At 46.9% G+C, this 19,278-nt stretch overlaps 1 protein-coding gene across 2 annotated transcripts in view; it reads left to right on the plus strand.

Moving 5' to 3' along the window:
* The window catches only part of dync1h1 (dynein, cytoplasmic 1, heavy chain 1), a 105,381-nt gene extending 89,467 nt beyond the window's left edge, over positions 1-15,914 (plus strand). For both annotated transcript variants that reach the window (XM_056236720.1, XM_056236721.1), the window contains exons 71-78: positions 940-1,157; positions 1,539-1,642; positions 6,534-6,739; positions 8,557-8,710; positions 8,785-8,927; positions 9,393-9,561; positions 15,252-15,376; positions 15,476-15,914. In XM_056236720.1, the coding sequence (XP_056092695.1) occupies positions 940-1,157; positions 1,539-1,642; positions 6,534-6,739; positions 8,557-8,710; positions 8,785-8,927; positions 9,393-9,561; positions 15,252-15,376; positions 15,476-15,604 (1,248 nt within the window). In that variant the 3' untranslated portion in view covers positions 15,605-15,914. The remainder of the gene's footprint in view (positions 1-939; positions 1,158-1,538; positions 1,643-6,533; positions 6,740-8,556; positions 8,711-8,784; positions 8,928-9,392; positions 9,562-15,251; positions 15,377-15,475) is intronic.
* The last annotated feature ends 3,364 nt before the right edge of the window (positions 15,915-19,278 follow it).

Below are 19,278 nucleotides of genomic sequence, written 5' to 3' on the forward strand. Positions count from 1 at the left end.
CACCTGTCGCTCTCCCCAGTGTGTGTGTGTTAACACCTGTCGCTCTCCCCTGTGTGTGTGTGTGTGTGTGTGTGTGTAACACCTGTCGCTCTCCTCAGGGTGTGTGTGTTTGTGTGTGTGTGTAACACCTGTCGCTCTCCCCAGTGTGTGTAACACCTGTCGCTCTCCCCTGTGTGTTTGTGTGTGTGTGTGTGTGTAACACCTGTCGCTCTCCTCAGGGTGTGTGTGTGTGTAACACCTGTCGCTCTCCTCAGGGTGTGTGTGTGTAACACCTGTCGCTCTCCCCAGGGTGTGTGTGTGTGTGTGTGTAACACCTGTCGCTCTCCTCAGGGTGTGTGTGTGTGTAACACCTGTCGCTCTCCTCAGGGTGTGTGTGTGTAACACCTGTCGCTCTCCCCTGTGTGTTTGTGTGTGTGTGTGTAACACCTGTCGCTCTCCTCAGGGTGTGTGTGTGTGTAACACCTGTCGCTCTCCTCGGTGTGTGTGTGTGTGTGTGTGTGTGTAACACCTGTCGCTCTCCTCAGTGTGTGTGTGTGTAACACCTGTCGCTCTCCCCAGGGTGTGTGTGTGTAACACCTGTCGCTCTCCCCAGGGTGTGTGTGTGTAACACCTGTCGCTCTCCCCAGTGTGTGTGTGTAACACCTGTCGCTCTCCCCAGGGTGTGTGTGTGCAACACCTGTCGCTCTCCCCAGTGTGTGTGTGTAACACCTGTCGCTCTCCCCAGGGTGTGTGTGTAACACGGGTGTGTGTGTGTGTGTGTGTAACACCTGTTGCTCTCCTCAGGGTGTGTGTGTGTGTAACACCTGTCGCTCTCCCCAGTGTGTGTGTGTGTGTAACACCTGTCGCTCTCCCCAGGGTGTGTGTGTGTAACACCTGTCGCTCTCCCCAGGGTGTGTGTGTGTGTGTGTGTGTGTGTGTAACACCTGTCGCTCTCCCCAGGGTCGGCAGAACATCTCTCCGGATAAGATCCCGTGGGCGGCTCTGAAGACTCTGATGGCTCAGTCGATCTACGGCGGGCGCATCGATAACGAGTTCGACCAGCGGCTCCTGAACACGTTCCTGGATCGGCTCTTCACCACCAGCAGCTTCGACAGCGAGTTCAAGCTGGCGCTCAAAGTGGACGGGCACAAGGACATCAAGATGCCCGACGGCATCCGGTCAGCCTAACCTCACGCTTCTGCATCACATGCTTCTCCACAGGCAGAGACAGAATCACTGATGATCCATCAGATATGAGACTCAACTCCTTATTCAGATCAGTTCAGCTCAATAACAGTGTAAAGTTCATAATAATAATAATAATACCTTTTATTTATGGGTGAGGGTTAGGACACTCAAGGACACCGTACAATATAAAACAAGGCAACAAATACAAGCATACAAAGCACAAACTTTTTATCTGAACTTCTGTGGAGCTGCTTTACTGCAGAATGTGAAATAGTTTCATAAATGATGAATTTTGAATTGTTTTCCTGTGAAGCGATCAGTGCTGCACGAGGCACTGGTGACTGACCTGTGTGTGTGTGTGTGTCGGTCAGGCGTGAGGAGTTCATCCACTGGGTGGAGCTGCTGCCGGACACTCAGACTCCATCATGGCTCGGGCTGCCGAGTAACGCAGAGAAGGTCCTGCTCACGACTCAGGGTACGAGCTCTCTCTCTCTCTCTCACAAACACTCTCTCTCTCTCTCTCTCTCTCTCTCTCTCTCTCTCTCTCTCTCTCTCTCTCTCTCTCTCTCTCTCTCTCTCTCTCTCTCTCTCTCTCTCTCACACACACACTCTGTCTCTCTTTCTCTCGCTCACACACTCTCTCGCTCTCTCGCTCGCTCACACACTCTCTCGCTCTCTCTCTCGCTCACACACTCTCTCGCTCTCTCTCTCTCTCATACACACACTCACACTCTCTCGCTCTCTCTCATACACACACTCACTCTCTCTCTCTCTCTCTCTCATACACACACTCACACTCTCTCTCTCTCTCTCTCTCTCTCTCTCTCTCATACACACACTCACACTCTCTCTCTCTCTCTCTCTCTCTCTCATACACACACTCACTCTCTCTCTCTCTCTCTCATACACACACTCACACACACACTCTCTCTCTCTCTCTCTCATTCATGCACGCCAATAAAACTCTTCATTCACGCCAAACTCAAACTTTATTCTCTAGAGTCTCATTCATAAAGTTTTGCTGAGTTTTTGCAACTAAACTCATGTATTATCAGTATCAGCTCAGACTAGGGCTGTCAAAATGACTGAAAAGCTAATTTGGAATTTCTTTAAGTATTATCAAAATTCAAATTATATTCTAAAACTGTGTTGGTGCATCAGTAACCTGAGAAACACACTTCAACACACAGCGTAATGAACTACATGAACACACACCAGCAAACTGACATTAAGAAACACTCACTTCTACTCTCTACATCTACATACTGATCATCACACACACACCAGACGCTCAACTTGATCTGAGCGAGTGCTGAGCGCTTTCTGTTGACAGTGTTTCAGCTCACTCACTCACTCACTCACTCACTCACTCACTCACTCACTCACTCACTCACTCACTCACTCACTCACTCACTCACACACTCACTCACTCACTCACTCACACACACAGGTCCTTCTCAAAAAATTAGCATATTGTGATAGTTCATTATTTTCCATAATGTAATGATAAAAATTAAACTTTCATATATTTTAGATTCATTGCACACCAACTGAAATATTTCAGGTCTTTTATTGTTTTAATACTGATGATTTTGGCACACAGCTCATGAAAACCCAAAATTCCTGTCTCAAAAAATTAGCATATTTCATCCGACCAATAAAAGTGTTTTTAATACAAAAAAAAAAGTCAACCTTCAAATAATTATGTTCAGTTATGCACTCAATAGTCAATACTTGGTCGGGAATCCTTTTGCAGAAATGACTGCTTCAATGCGGCGTGGCATGGAGGCAATCAGCCTGTGGCACTGATGAGGTGTTATGGAGGCCCAGGATGCTTCGATAGCGGCCTTAAGCTCATCCAGAGTGTTGGGTCTTGCGTCTCTCAACTTTCTCTTCACAATATCCCACAGATTCTCTATGGGGTTCAGGTCAGGAGAGTTGGCAGGCCAATTGAGCACAGTAATACCATGGTCAGTAAACCATTTACCAGTGGTTTTGGCACTGTGAGCAGGTGCCAGGTCGTGCTGAAAAATGAAATCTTCATCTCCATAAAGCTTTTCAGCAGATGGAAGCATGAAGTGCTCCACAATCTCCTGATAGCTAGCTACATTGACCCTGCCCTTGATAAAACACAGTGCACCAACCCCAGCAGCTGACATGGCACCCCAGACCATCACTGACTGTGGGTACTTGACACTGGACTTCAGGCATTTTGGCATTTCCTTCTCCCCAGTCTTCCTCCAGACTCTGGCACCTTGATTTCCGAATGACATGCAAAACTGAGCAACAGTCCAGTGCTGCTTCTCTGTAGCCCAGGTCAGGCGCTTCTGCCGCTGTTTCTGGTTCAAAAGTGGCTTGACCTGGGGAATGCGGCACCTGTAGCCCATGTCCTGCACACGCCTGTGCACGGTGGCTCTGGATGTTTCTACTCCAGACTCAGTCCACTGCTTCCGCAGGTCCCCCAAGCTCTGGAATCGGTCCTTCTCCACAATCTCCCTCAGGGTCCGGTCACCTCTTCTCGTTGTGCAGCGTTTTTTGCCACACTTTTTCCTTCCCCCAGACTTCCCACTGAGGTGCCTTGATACAGCACTCTGGGAACAGCCTATTTGTTCAGAAATTTCTTTCTGTCTTACCCTCTTGCTTGAGGGTGTCAATGATGGCCTTCTGTACCCCTTTTCCACCAAGGCAGAGCTGGTGCTGGTTCGGAGCCAGAGCCTAGTTTCAATTCGGTTCTTTGTTTTTCCACACGCAAAGCACCAGCTCCGAACCAGGAAAAGTGGTTCTTAAGTAGCACCAAATCATTGCTGGTCTAGAACAAAGCCAAGTGAGAACCGCTTGCGTCAGGGGCTGGGGGCGGGGTTACCGTGACCAACAAGACGAATAGAAACTTGTGACCGCCATTTTTAAATAGCAGCTAGTCGAGCTAATAGCAGCTTGATTATAATATCCGTCTATGTAAGTTACGGCGAGCTGCACAGTCGCGTTGGATTCCGATGTATTTTTGCAAACCCATGAGCATCCATAGTAACGCAACGTCCGTTATTGTTGATGGCTTGTTCGAGATGCATCGGAGCGGCGCGGACCGATCGGAGCTGCGGGAGTGTTTGGAGATCATACGACTCCTTGTGCTTTTGGATCGCTTTCGCAGTGCTTTGATGTCATGCGGCGATCGATCTGCGAGAAGCCGATGCATCTCGAACAAGCCTGGCGTGTTTGTGTTTGGCGCTACCGTACTAGCGTTGCTGGGCAACATGAGACGAATGCAGTGACATAAGATCTGGCTCTGTTGTGGCTCTCTAGCCGGTGGAAAGGCAAACCGGTTCTTAGTAAGCTTGTCAGTCGAACCAGCTCTGGCTCTGAACGAGCACCCGGTTCTTGTTGGTGGAAAAGGGGTTCTGGACAGCAGTCAGGTCGGCAGTCTTACCCATGATTGCGGTTTTGAGTAATGAAACAGGCTGGGAGTTTTTAAAAGCCTCAGGAAACTTTTGCAGGTGTTTAGAGTTAATTAGTTGATTCAGATGATTAGGTTAATAGCTCGTTTAGAGACCCTTTTCATGATATGCTAATTTTTTGAGATGGGAATTTTGGGTTTTCATGAGCTGTATGCCAAAATCATCAGTATTAAAACAATAAAAGACCTGAAATATTTCAGTTGGTGTGCAATGAATCTAAAATATATGAAAGTTTCATTTTTATCATTACATTATGGAAAATAATGAACTTTATCACAATAAGCTAATTTTTTTAGAAGGACCTGTACACACACACACACTCACTCACACACACTCACTCTCACTCACTCACTCACTCACCCACTCACTCACCCACTCACCCACTCACTCACTCACTCACCCACTCACTCACTCACACACTCACTCACTCACTCACCCACTCACCCACTCACTCACTCACTCACTCACCCACTCACTCACTCACACACTCACTCACTCACTCACTCACTCACCCACTCACCCACTCACTCACTCACACACTCACTCACACACTCACTCTCACTCACTCACCCACCCACTCACTCACTCACCCACTCACTCACTCACTCACCCACTCACCCACTCACTCACCCACTCACTCACTCACTCACCCACTCACTCACTCACCCACTCACTCACCCACTCACTCACCCACTCACTCACCCACTCACCCACTCACTCACCCACTCACTCACTCACCCACTCACTCACCCACTCACTCACTCACCCACTCACTCACTCACCCACTCACTCACTCACTCACCCACTCACTCACTCACTCACTCACACACTCACTCACACACTCACACACTCACTCACACACTCACTCTCACTCACTCACCCACCCACTCACTCACCCACTCACTCACTCACTCACCCACTCACTCACTCACTCACTCACTCACCCACTCACTCACCCACTCACTCACCCACTCACTCACTCACTCACTCACTCACCCACTCACTCACTCACCCACTCACCCACTCACTCACCCACTCACTCACTCACTCACTCACCCACTCACTCACTCACTCACCCACTCACTCACCCACTCACTCACCCACTCACTCACTCACTCACTCACCCACTCACCCACCCACTCACCCACTCACTCACTCACTCACTCACACACACACTCACTCACCCACTCACCCACTCACTCACTCACCCACTCACTCACACACACACACACTCACTCACTCACTCACTCACCCACTCACCCACTCACTCACTCACTCACTCACCCACCCACTCACCCACTCACTCACTCACTCACCCACCCACTCACCCACTCACCCACTCACCCACTCACTCACTCACTCACCCACTCACTCACTCACTCACCCACTCACTCACTCACTCACTCACCCACTCACCCACCCACTCACCCACTCACCCACTCACTCACTCACCCACTCACTCACTCACTCACTCACTCACTCACTCACACACTCACTCACTCACACACACTCACTCACTCACTCACCCACTCACCCACTCACCCACTCACTCACTCACCCACTCACTCACTCACTCACTCACTCACTCACACACACTCAGCTCTGACCGATGTGCAGGATTGGTCAAGTGTCGTTGCACCAATTTTTAAAGCTAACTTATATCGTGTTAGTTACGTCATCATCATCATGTCTCACGCGCCTCAACACACAACATTTTAATTTGTATTTGACAGCTCTAGCGCAGACGTGGCAAGCCTTCCTGTTGCTGCTTTTCTGGCACTTTAACCTCCTTATTAACAACACAATGCTTGAACGTGCAAGTTTGTCCAGCTGCTAATCTGATCTCCCTCCTTCCCTTCCTGTGGGCGTGTCCCTCGCGCACCTCACTTCCTGTGGGCGTGTCCTCTCGCTCAGGCATTGACATGATGGGGAAGCTGTTGAAGATGCAGATGTTGGAGGATGAGGACGACCTGGCGTACGAGACGGAGAAGAAGCGCTCGACGTCCTCGACTGACGCCCAGCCGGCCTGGATGAGAACGCTCCTGTCCACCGCTCGCAACTGGCTCCTGCTGATCCCCGAGGCCGTCAGCCCGCTCAAGCGCACCGTGGAGAACATCAAGGTATGCTGGGAAGGGCCTCGGGCCTCAGGTCGTGATCCTGATCACAGTCCGGCTTTTCTACACTCGCATGACGGAAACCTCTCCATTCAAGCCCTCCAAAGCTCAGAGAAACACTGTTGTTTTCAAGGTTTTAAATTAGACATCGAGATTGTTTTTGTTTTTTTATAACCGATACCAATTATTTGCATGTTTATGTGCCGATAACCGATATATAGAACTGATGTTAGTTTTATTTATGTTTTTGACAATTGACCTATCGGTAAGCCCCGCCCCCCTTAGTTACTGTTGCCATCTCGGACAAACAATAGTTTCTAACAGCTGTCAGTGTGAAAACTAGTGCTGCACGATTAATCATATCGCTATCGCGATGTCAAGCCTATGCGGTTATTAGGGGTGTGCAAAAAAATCTATTCACATTTGAATCGCGATTCAATCTTTACCGATTCAGAATCGATTCATAGAATTCCAAAAATCGATTCATTTTTTTTTTTTCTTTTTTTTTTTTTTTTTTTATGGCCTGCACGGGCGGAGTGGCAATCGGGTGAGTCGGGACTTTTACCGGTGGTCCGGTAGTGTTTCGAGGCTGCGAGGGCCGGTCTGATAAATAGTTACATTGCAAGTTCTTGCCGCCCGCTGGTCAAACTGTGCAGCCTCTGCTCAACCCGTGAATAAATGCATCGATCCGCAGATTATGTTTGAGTTCTTAATGGTCTGTAGATCTTTTGCCAAGCGTGTCAGAGGTTACGGGTTCTAAACCGCACTCGTACAGTTTTTTCTCTCTCTCATCAAAACCGAATATGTTCATCACGTTTGTGTGCATTTTATTTTGTGATTTCACCGGAGTCTCCACAACGGCGATAGATTGAAGCGCGCGTCCGACTGTGCGAGCCACAGAGAACACTGTATCCATGACACTGATAGCAGCGGAAAACGAGCGCACGGCTTGATTTCAAAAACAACAGATCTCTTATTTAATAGCGAACTAAATGAATGCTCTGCTAGTTAACTGGAGATACCCGCAAATTACGCCTATGAACGACTTTACTGGATCTAAACAAATCAATCTAACCATAGATGTTACCAGTAGCGGTGGCTTTTTAAAATCTATTTAAAATTATTTCGCAAGGGTTCTATGACATTAGTAGCTATATATTTTTAGGAAGTTTAATGTGCCCAGTCGAGTTCACATTTCAAGAGTCAGCCTGGTAGCTGAAGTACTCCTTAAACCAAATTTAGCATAATTGTTTGTTTGATCTGACTACAGCACTTTAAAGCTAAATGTCAAAGCTTCTATTTAAGTTTTATTTTAAACTTGAATTAAATGTATTTGAAAGCTGGCCAAAGCTTGGCACTTTGCACTTTTTAGTTGCAAAAGTTTTTATTTTTGTATGAAGACAAAGTACTATCAAACTACATTTAATTTGTTGTGTTTTTTTTTTTCTTTAAAATTGTGTCTACTGCAATCAATCACATAGGAAAAAGTAAACTACATTTATATACTGCGAATCGTTTTTGAATCGAAAATCGATTTTGAATCGAATCTTGAGACAAAAAATCGGTATCGAATCGTGACATTTTCTGAATCGTGCACCCCTAGCGGTTATATGATGCAAAATGCTGCGATTTTTATATTAAATAAACAAATTAGGTCTGTTAACGCAATTAACGCAGCATCTGTTAATTTTTGTCATCCTTTGGCTAGTGTTACATGATCCCACTCTTAATTCATGCAAATGCTTAAATCAAGACAAAAAACATTGCGTTGACTGACACACACACACACACACACACCCTCCTCATGAACTGTTCCTCCACAGGACCCGCTGTTCCGCTTCTTCGAGCGCGAGGTGAAGATGGGCTCCCGCATGCTGCAGGACGTGCGTCAGGATCTGACGGATGTGGTTCATGTGTGTGAGGGCAAGAAGAAGCAGACCAACGACCTGCGCACGCTCATCAACGACCTGGTCAAAGGTAGCTGACCTCTGACCCCTCACTCTGACCCCTGACCCCTCGCTCTCGTCACTAACCCTGACCCGTTTCCTCAGGCATTCTCCCGCGCAGCTGGTGTCGCTACACCGTCCCGGCGGCCATGACGGTGATCCAGTGGGTGTCGGACTTCAGCGAGAGGATCCAGCAGCTGCAGCAGATCTCACAGGGGGCGGCCACTGGGGGCGCTAAAGAGCTCAAGGTGTCCGAGAGAACACAACACACTCCATGAGGAAGACGACTAAACACACAATCAATGATGCTAACTGAGTTCCCTTCAGTGAAGCAGCTCTAAAACACAATAGTGCTCAGCTGATCGTGTTCAGCTCATAAATGCAGAGCATTAAATGATGTTCTTCCTCAGTGTTTCTCTTGTTTTCCAGCACAAATATCTAAACATTCTTAAATCAAGATATATTTACTGGAGAAGAAGCAAAATGACTGAAGATATTAAGTCTTGTTTCTGAGAAACTGAACAAAATGTAATATGTAACCACATATTCTAGTGGTTGTGATCAGGTGGTCAAGACTGTGTAAAATGAATTAAAAGTAATGGAGATTGTTAGGAAGTTATTGTGAAGTGTTGGTAATAAAGGCATCGTGTTGATGTTTAGGGTTAGAGAGCACATTGACATGTATGTGTGATGCTGAATGTGTCGTTCTCCAGAACATCCATGTGACCCTGGGGAGCCTGTTCGTGCCCGAGGCCTACATCACCGCCACCCGCCAGTACGTGGCTCAGGCCAACAGCTGGTCTCTGGAGGAACTGTGTCTCGAGGTCAACGTCACATCAGCACAGGGAGCAGCCCTCGACGCCTGCAGCTTCGGCATCAAGGGTGAGCGAGCGAGAGGGTGTGAGGGAGAGAGAGTGTGAGAGAGTGAGTGTGAGAGAGAGAGTGTGAGAGAGTGAGTGTGAGAGAGTGAGTGTGAGAGAGTGAGTGTGAGGGAGTGAGTGTGAGAGAGAGAGTGAGTGTGAGAGAGTGAGTGTGAGAGAGTGAGTGTGAGAGAGTGAGTGTGAGAGAGTGAGTGTGAGAGAGTGAGTGTGAGAGAGTGAGTGTGAGAGAGTGAGTGTGAGAGAGTGAGTGTGAGGGAGTGAGGGAGAGTGAGTGTGAGAGAGTGAGTGAGAGAGAGAGTGTGAGAGAGTGAGTGTGAGAGAGTGAGTGTGAGAGAGTGAGTGTGAGGGAGTGAGTGTGAGAGAGAGAGTGAGTGTGAGAGAGTGAGTGTGAGGGAGTGAGGGAGAGAGAGTGTGAGAGAGTGAGTGTGAGAGAGAGAGTGTGAGAGAGTGAGTGTGAGAGAGTGAGTGTGAGAGAGTGAGTGTGAGGGAGTGAGTGTGAGAGAGAGAGTGAGTGTGAGAGAGTGAGTGTGAGAGAGTGAGTGTGAGAGAGTGAGTGTGAGAGAGTGAGTGTGAGAGAGTGAGTGTGAGAGAGTGAGTGTGAGAGAGTGAGTGTGAGAGAGTGAGTGTGAGAGAGTGAGTGTGAGAGAGTGAGTGTGAGAGAGTGAGTGTGAGAGTGAGTGTGAGAGTGTGAGAGAGTGTGAGTGAGTGTGAGTGAGTGAGTGTGAGGGAGTGAGTGTGAGTGAGTGAGTGAGTGTGAGTGAGTGAGTGTGAGTGTGAGTGAGTGAGTGAGTGTGAGAGAGTGAGTGTGTGTGAGAGAGTGAGTGAGAGTGAGAGAGTGAGTGAGAGTGAGTGAGAGTGAGAGAGTGAGTGAGTGTGAGTGAGTGAGTGAGTGAGAGAGTGAGTGAGTGTGAGTGTGTGAGAGAGTGAGTGAGTGAGTGAGTGAGTGTGAGAGAGTGAGTGTGAGTGAGGGAGAGAGAGTGTGAGAGAGTGAGTGTGAGAGAGTGAGTGTGAGTGAGGGAGAGAGAGTGTGAGGGAGAGAGAGTGTGAGAGAGTGAGTGTGAGAGAGTGAGTGTGAGTGAGGGAGAGTGAGTGTGTGAGAGAGTGAGTGTGAGAGAGTGAGTGTGAGTGAGGGAGAGAGAGTGTGAGAGAGTGAGTGTGAGAGAGTGAGTGTGAGAGAGTGAGTGTGAGTGAGGGAGAGAGAGTGTGAGGGAGAGAGAGTGTGAGAGAGTGAGTGTAAAAGAGAGTGAGTGTGAGTGAGGGAGAGGGAGTGTGAGAGAGTGAGTGAGTGTGAGAGAGTGAGTGAGTGTGAGAGAGTGAGTGAGTGTGAGAGAGTGAGTGAGTGTGAGAGAGTGAGTGAGTGTGAGAGAGAGAGTGAGTGAGTGAGTGTGAGTGAGTGAGTGTGAGTGAGTGAGTGAGTGTGAGAGAGTGAGTGAGTGAGAGAGAGTGAGTGAGTGAGTGAGTGTGTGAGTGAGTGAGAGAGTGAGTGAGTGTGAGAGAGTGAGTGTGAGAGAGTGAGTGTGAGAGAGTGAGTGTGAGAGAGTGAGTGTGAGAGAGTGAGTGTGAGAGAGTGAGTGTGAGAGAGTGAGTGTGAGAGAGTGAGTGTGAGAGAGTGAGTGTGAGAGAGTGAGTGTGAGAGAGTGAGTGTGAGAGAGTGAGTGTGAGAGAGTGAGTGTGAGAGAGTGAGTGTGAGAGAGTGAGTGTGAGAGAGTGAGTGTGAGAGAGTGAGTGTGAGAGAGTGAGTGTGAGAGAGTGAGTGTGAGAGAGTGAGTGTGAGAGTGTGAGTGTGAGAGTGGGTGAGTGTGAGGGTGAGTGTGAGTGATGTGAGTGTGAGTGGGTGAGAGAGTGAGTGTGAGAGGTGTTGAGTGAGAACGATGAGTGAGTGTGAGAGAGTGAGTGTGAGAGAGTGAGTGTGAGAGAGTGAGTGTGAGAGAGTGAGTGTGAGAGAGTGAGTGTGAGAGAGTGAGTGTGAGAGAGTGAGTGTGAGAGAGTGAGTGTGAGAGAGTGAGTGTGAGAGAGTGAGTGTGAGAGAGTGAGTGTGAGAGAGTGAGTGTGAGAGAGTGAGTGTGAGAGAGTGAGTGTGAGAGAGTGAGTGTGAGAGTGTGAGTGAGTGTGAGTGTGAGTGAGTGTGAGAGAGTGTGAGTGAGTGTGAGTGAGAGTGAGTGAGTGAGTGAGTGAGAGTGTGAGTGAGTGTGAGTGAGTGTGAGTGAGTGTGTGAGTGTGTGAGTGTGTGAGTGTGTGTGTGAGTGAGTGTGAGTGAGTGTGAGTGAGAGTGAGTGAGAGAGTGTGTGAGTGTGTGAGTGAGTGCTACAACCAACAGAGAATGAGAAAGGATGTGTGGTTCGATGATGAATGTGCCGGTCTCAGGAAAGAGTTGAGGAGACTCTCTAACCAAAAGCACAAGGATCCGTCCAGCCAGACATCACGGCTTTCTTATTCAGACTGTCTGCAGAATTACAAAAGACTTTTGTGGAACAAAAGAGAAAAATATTTTAAAACCAAAATTGATGAAATTGATGACTCGGTAGATCAAAACACTTTCTGGAATCTTTATAAAAAACTTGAAAAACCCAAACTAGAGATGTCACTCCAGAATGGCACAATTTGGAAATCTTACTTTGAAAATTTGTATCGAAAAATTGCACCAGCTGACCTTAATCAACCCCAGAGTAAAATAAAGAAAACTCTAGAAGACATGGAGAAAACAATAAAAAATTATCAAAATCCATTAGATAAATCCATAACAATATCTGAAATATTAGAACATATTAAAAATCTTAAATTAAAGAAAGCATGTGGACAAGATCACATAAGTAACGAAATGCTTAAACTCAGCAGTCCCAGCATGATTCAAACTCTAGCCAAACTATTTAATCTGGTGTTGTGGTCCGGAAGCGTCCCTGAGAGCTGGTCTGAGGGACTCATCACACCCATATTCAAGAAAGGAGATCGATTCCACCCCAATAGCTATCGCGGCATCAGTGTGGGCAGTGCTTTAGGAAAACTGTTCTGCAGGATCATAAACACACGCATTGTCTCACACATCTCATCACACAACATCTTAAATAAAGCACAGATTGGCTTTCTACCAAAACACCGCACGTCCGACCACATCTATTCCCTCCACACACTCATCAACGAAAACATCAAGGGCAAACAAAGGAAAATATTTGTATGTTTTGTAGACTTTAAAAAAGCATTCGATTCAATTTGGCATGATGGTCTACTGTACAAAATCCTAAAAATTGGCATTGGCGGAACCTGTAACAGCAACAGCAAAAGTGCGGTGAAAATCAGGAACCACAGAAGCGGGTTCTTCCAGCAGGGCCGTGGAGTGAGTGTGTGTGTGTGTGTGTGTGTGTTCTTCCAGCAGGGCTGTGGAGTGAGTGTGTGTGTGAGTGTGTGTGTGTGTGTGTGTGTGTGTTCTTCCAGCAGGGCCGTGGAGTGAGGCAGGGCTGCAGTCTGAGCCCGACTCTATTCAACATCTACATCAATGATCTGGCATCAGCGCTGGAGAGCTCCACTGTGCCCGGCCTCACTCTACACCACACACAGGCCAGGGGTCAGGGGTCAGAGGTCAGATGTCTGCTGTACGCGGATGATCTGGTCCTGCTGTCCCGCACACCTGAGGGCCTTCAGCAGAGCCTGTCCCTGCTGGAACAATCCTGTCACGACTGGGCCCTGACAGTCAATCTGGACAAAACCAGAGTCATGGTGTTCCAGAAGAAGGCCAGATCTCAGGAACACAAACACCAGTTCCTGTATAAAGGCCAGGTCCTGCAGCACAGCACGAGCTATAGCTATCTGTGTGTGTGTGTGTGTGTGTGTGTGTGAGCACGAGCTATAGCTATCTGGGCATCGACATCAGCGCTTCGGGACGCTTCGGTCTGGCTGTTAAAACACTCAGTGAAAAGGCTCGGAGGGCTTTTTATGCTATAAAGTCACGATGCGGCCACTTAAAATTACCCATTAAAACTTGGATCAAATTATATAATTCAATAATAAAACCAATTATTTTATATGGATGTGAAATTTGGGGACCAGTAAAAAATTTAAAAAATTGGGATAAAACACCAGTAGAAAAATTACAATTGGAAATTGGCAAAAATATTTTAGGGGTTCACCGAAACACATCCACTGCCGCCCGCAGGGCTGAGCTAGTGTGTGTGTGTGTGTGTGTGTGTGAGCCTGCAGGGCTGAGCTAGTGTGTGTGTGTGTGTGTGTGTGTGTGTGTGTGTGTGTGTGTGTGTGTGTGTGTGTGTGTGTGTGTGAGCCTGCAGGGCTGAGCTAGTGTGTGTGTGTGTGTGTGTGTGTGTGTGTGTGAGCCTGCAGGGCTGAGCTAGGCCTGTACCCGCTGAACATCGAGATCCAGAAGAGATGTGTTCAGTTCTGGCATCACCTCCATCAGTCTGATCCAGAGTCAGTCCAATATAAAGCCCTCCTCGCCAATGAAAGCTCAGCAGAACCTCATCCTCTACACACACTCGCTCTTCAACTCGTCCATCAGACTACACTCCCCACTGACCACAGCTACAGCCCCACAACTACTGTTAAAGAAATACACACACATCTAAAACACACTCATGATCAATCACTAAAAGCTCATTTTGACCTCCAGAAAAAACTCCAATGTTACTCGACCCTCAATAGAACCACTAAATTGGCCAGTTATCAATTTATTAAACATTTTAAAGACAGACAAATCCTCTCCAAATACAGATTGAGTGACTATGATCTAGAGATAGAGAGAGGAAGACATAGACAGACATGGACAGAGAGAGAGCAGAGGAGTGTGTGTGTGTGTGTGTGTGTGTGTGTGTGTGTGTGTGTGTGTGTGTGTGTGTGTGTGTGTGTGTGTGTGTGTGTGTGTGTGTGTGTGTGTGTGTGTGTGTGTGTGTGTGTGTGTGTGTGTGTGTGTGTCTGTGTGTGTCTGTGTGTGTGTGTGTGTGTGTGTGTGTGTGTGTGTGGACAGAGAGAGAGCAGAGGATCTGTAGACACTGTGATCTACAGCACATAGAGGATGAGGAACACTTTCTGCTCTTCTGCTCTAAATATACCAGTATAAGAGAAACTTTTCTGCCCAAATTTGAAGCCTTGATCCCATCATTCTATGAACTGAGTGACACTGACAAAATGTCCTTCTTACTGGGAGAAGATGTTAATACAGCTGCACTAGCGGCTAAATATGTGCTAGCTATTCACAACGCCAGAGACAGCTAATTCTCCAGAGTGACCAAATGTATTTATTTATCTATTTATTAAGATAGATTGTGTTTATTTATCTATATATTTACAATGCTACATATGACATGATTTCTACATATATGTTTACTGTTTGTTTTATTATTTATATTTAATATGCTTTGGCAACATTGTGTTACACAGTCATGCTAATAAAGCTAATTTGAAATTGAAATTGAGTGAGTGAGTGAGTGAGTGAGTGAGGAAGAGGGAGTGTGAGTGAGAGGGAGTGAGGGACTGAGTGTGTGTGTGAGTGTGTGTGTGAGTGTGTGTGTGAGTGTGTGCGAGAGTGTGTGCGAGAGAGAGAGTGAGTTTAAGTTCAGTGATGGTTCATATTTGTTATAAAAAAAGTTATTAATTTAGTTTATAAATTATCCAACTAAGCAAGTCAAAGGTTAAAAAAGGCGTGTGATGGAGCTCTGCTGACGTGTGTGTGTGTGTGTGTGTGTGCAGGTCTGAAGCTGCAGGGAGCCGTGTGCGCAAACAACAAGCTCTCTCTGTCCACCACCATCTCCACTGACCTCCCGCTGACACAACTACGCTGGATGAAGCAGAGCAACAGCGAGAAGAGGAACATGGTGAGTGGACACACACACACACACACAGTCTCTCTCTTTCTCTCTCTCTCTTTTTCTCTCACACACTCTCTCTCTCTCGCCCTCTCTCTCTCTCTGCAGGTCACACTGCCCGTGTATCTGAACTTCACGCGGGCCGACCTCATCTTCACCGTTGACTTTGACATCGCCACCAAGGAAGACCCGCATCACTTCTACGAGCGCGGGGTCGCGGTCCTGTGCACCGAGTAGAACACGCTTTACCCAGCATGCCTCAGTGTAGAGGAAGAGCTCGAACGCTTCTCTTTACCCAGCATGCCTCAGTGTAGTGTAGTGTAATCATAACTGTGTAGTGTAATCATAACTGTGTAGTGTAATCATAACTGTGTCTTTACTGGGACGAGGTCAGAAGGTCAGAAGCATGTTGGACGATGGACTGTGTGTGTTTCTCACACAGATGTTTTAGTGGAACCGACGAGAATTGTGTGTTTTAGATGGAAAAATGGAAGTTGATCAGTTTAGCTTGATTGGTGGTTTTCAATAAAGCTCAGATGTTCCTGAAGTGTGTTCTGTGTCTGAGTGTTCTTCCTTTGTGCCGGTAGGATCCTTAAAACACACATGTGAATTCATGAGTCAATATAGACTACAGTGGGGGAAATTATTATTTGTTCGTCTGCTGATTTTGTATGATAGGCCCTTCACAGTATATATAACAAATGTAACCCAGCTGAACATGAACCATATACTAAAGCTGGCCGCGGATTGGGCAAAGCCTGCGAGTTCTTCAGCTGAAGACGTGTGTGAGTCCGATCCTCCAGCGCCACCGTGTGTCCTGATCCGGCACTGCAGCAGCGATGACCTCTGACCCCTGACCCCTGGAGCTCCATCATGTGCTTCTGACGGCTGTATTACAGGTTCAGCTGCAGCTTTACACACACACACACACTGCAGACGTGCTGAGTGTGTTTCCATCGAGACCGGAGCAGATGATCAGGGAAAGAACCGGAACCGGCGCTGGACTTTAGTTTTGCTGCTGCAGACTCTGTTTAAAGTGACGAACAAGCCAGTAAATGAATCAAACAGTGAATATGAACATGACCTACACACACACACACACACACACGAGACTGATCCGGCTCGACTCCAGACGACTGTCATCATACTGTTAAACATCATTAGATCGACTGCTTCCAATGACACCTTTCCTCTTTGAATGTCTATGGAAAGCTTTTGGATACAATAGTAATAAATCTCTCACCTTTACAAACACACACTCTCTCTCTCTCTCTCACACACACCCAATGTAACCATCCGTTCTCCTGACAATATCCATCATGACAGAAATATAGTGTTTTACTCTTGTCACCAGCCACAATCAACACGTTCTTCAGTGTGTGTATACAAGTGGATCAGCAGGAGGTCAAACTCACACACACACTCTCTCACACACACAAACACACTCTCACACACTTCAATTCTAAATTGCTTTATTGGCATGACTGTACATCATACAATATTGCCAAAGCTTGGAATACATAGAATAATTAGAGACATCAAAATAAATGTACAAATTAACAGTATAAAATAAATAAAATACAACAGTTTATGAACATTTAAAAATTCTGTGAAGAATTTAGAATTCAGTGTGTAAGTGTTTTCGAGTGTGTGTGTGTAAGTGTTTTCGAGTGTGTGTGTGTGTGTGTGTGCATCACTGATTAGTCGTCCACTCTCTCTTTTTGTGAGAGCATCAGTGTATCCGGCTGCTCGTGTGATACGATCTCTTTTTTCACCTAATGTTGAAATTGTGTTTTGTTGTTTAATTGTATGAAGTTAGGGCAAAGTATTTCAAATTTTGTATAATAATTTGCCCTAACTTCATACAATTAAACAACAAAACACACTCATACACTCTCTCTTTCTCTCTCTCACACACACACACGATTGGGCTATACTCAAGAGAGGTCAGAAATCATGAATGAACATTAGGTTTGTTAGTCATAATTTATTATTGTAATAACTTTGGCATCATCAGTTAAACCTGAGCTGAAGAAACATCCTTCATTGACTCTTTCCTCAGTGTCTCTCTCCATCCGGATAACAGGACACACTCCTCCCGAGTGTGTGTGCAGTGTGTGCAGTGTGTGAGCAGTGTGTGTGTGCATCTTCAGATCTCCATGTCGCTGGTGCACCTCCTCTTCCTCCTCAGGCCCTCCTCCAGCTCTCCCGACGGGAACAGCTTCCGCTTGGGCAGGGCGGGGGGGTCCCGGGAGCCCGGCGGGAAGGGGTCCGGAGCGGGGGAGCTGAGGCCGGACCGCGTGTGGATCCCCGAGTCCGACAGGTCCAGTCTCACACACACCTCCGGCCAGCAGCGGCTCTGCGAGTCCGAGTCGCTCGAGGACCTCATCAGGACATCGGGATGATCCCGGATCCCGGCTCTCCTCCTCACGGGGCCCCGGGGCCGACGCTTCTGCACGCCTCCATCAGAGGAGCCCGAGTCTTCAGAACTCCCATCGTACGGATCCAGACACTGACACGGTTCAGGAGAGAGAGGAGTTACAGCAGAGGCTCTCAGGGACACACACACACACACACACACACAGGGGCCTCAAATGGCCCGCAGGGGTTTAAAACAAGACAAGACACACACATACACACACACACATACACACATGACTCAAGATGGCCGACAGGGGTTTAAAACCAGACAAACTGAAGCAGGACTCCTCCGGTTTAGTCTTTACCTGTTGGTAGTTTTTCTGGAGTGTCTCAGGAGCTTCCCGACTCTCCGGAGCGCTGTTTTCCCAACCCTGAGGTCAGAGGTCACATGACTTTCTGAAACCACAGAAGCGTTTGAGGATAATCTGATCAGAAATACCTTGGTGCTGACATCAGACCATCTCGGGTTCGTGTCCGATTCGGAGTCTGAGCTGGAGTCTACTTTACACATCTCCTGACACACACACACACACACCACAACAACAAACACACACAGATGGATTTTTTCATGCAGTGATACAACATTGCATTTACAGATTTACATTGACAGACATTCACATCAATCAAATGATAAAGAGAAAAATAAGAATGAAATAAAAGGTCACAATCTTACCATGTATTTGAACGCCAGTCTGCCAACAACGTCTGACGGGCCGGTGACGATCAGCTCTTCCATTCCAGATCAGTGTGAGCCAACCTGATCACACACACCTGACTGAGCCTGCTCTGCTTTATACACACATCTCAGTGTGTGTGTGTGTGTGTGTGTGTCAGTCGAGGCCTTTCTCCTGATCTCACGCAATTACACGGTAAAACACTCGCTTCAAATATTCTTAAATATCAGATGGAAGTTTAAGACGGAAGATCATTAAATCATAAGCAATCTGTGTTTAGGTTTGAATTACACTAATCATTTTTCACACAATTGGCAGAAGAAAAAAAAACACTGAATGCACGCGGACAGGTGAACAGACTTCATCTGATTTGAGAGAGAAGCGGTCACGTGTTTAATTGCAGTGATTCCCTGCAGTGATCGCTCACTTTATCATCTGATGAAACATCATTTTATTATTATTTTAAATTGCGTGTATATGTGTGTAAATGTGTTTGTTCTGTCGCGAATGCTTATGCACTGTAAAGCTTTTTATCATAGGCCTACATATAAAACATACTTTCTACTTTATTCTTTCACCTTTTCGATTTAATATGAGACTTGAGAAAAGGACAGTTCATCCAAAGTCAGTACAATAATATGTGATGATGTCACGGTCATGTTCATGTAGCAGGGAAGTTTCTGAGGGGACGAAGACTAAATCCTCTCAAACCTCCTCTGACGGACTGAGTGAGTGTGTGTGTGTAAAAAAAAAAAAAAAAGTGTGTGTGAGGGTTTGGACGCGATGGCCGAGGCGCGATGTGTGCGCATGCGCGGC

The sequence above is a fragment of the Rhinichthys klamathensis genome, unplaced genomic scaffold, assembly GCF_029890125.1.
Source record: "Rhinichthys klamathensis goyatoka isolate OS25496 unplaced genomic scaffold, OSU_Roscu_1.1 h1tg000462l_1, whole genome shotgun sequence".
Classification (NCBI taxonomy): Eukaryota; Metazoa; Chordata; class Actinopteri; order Cypriniformes; family Leuciscidae; genus Rhinichthys; species Rhinichthys klamathensis.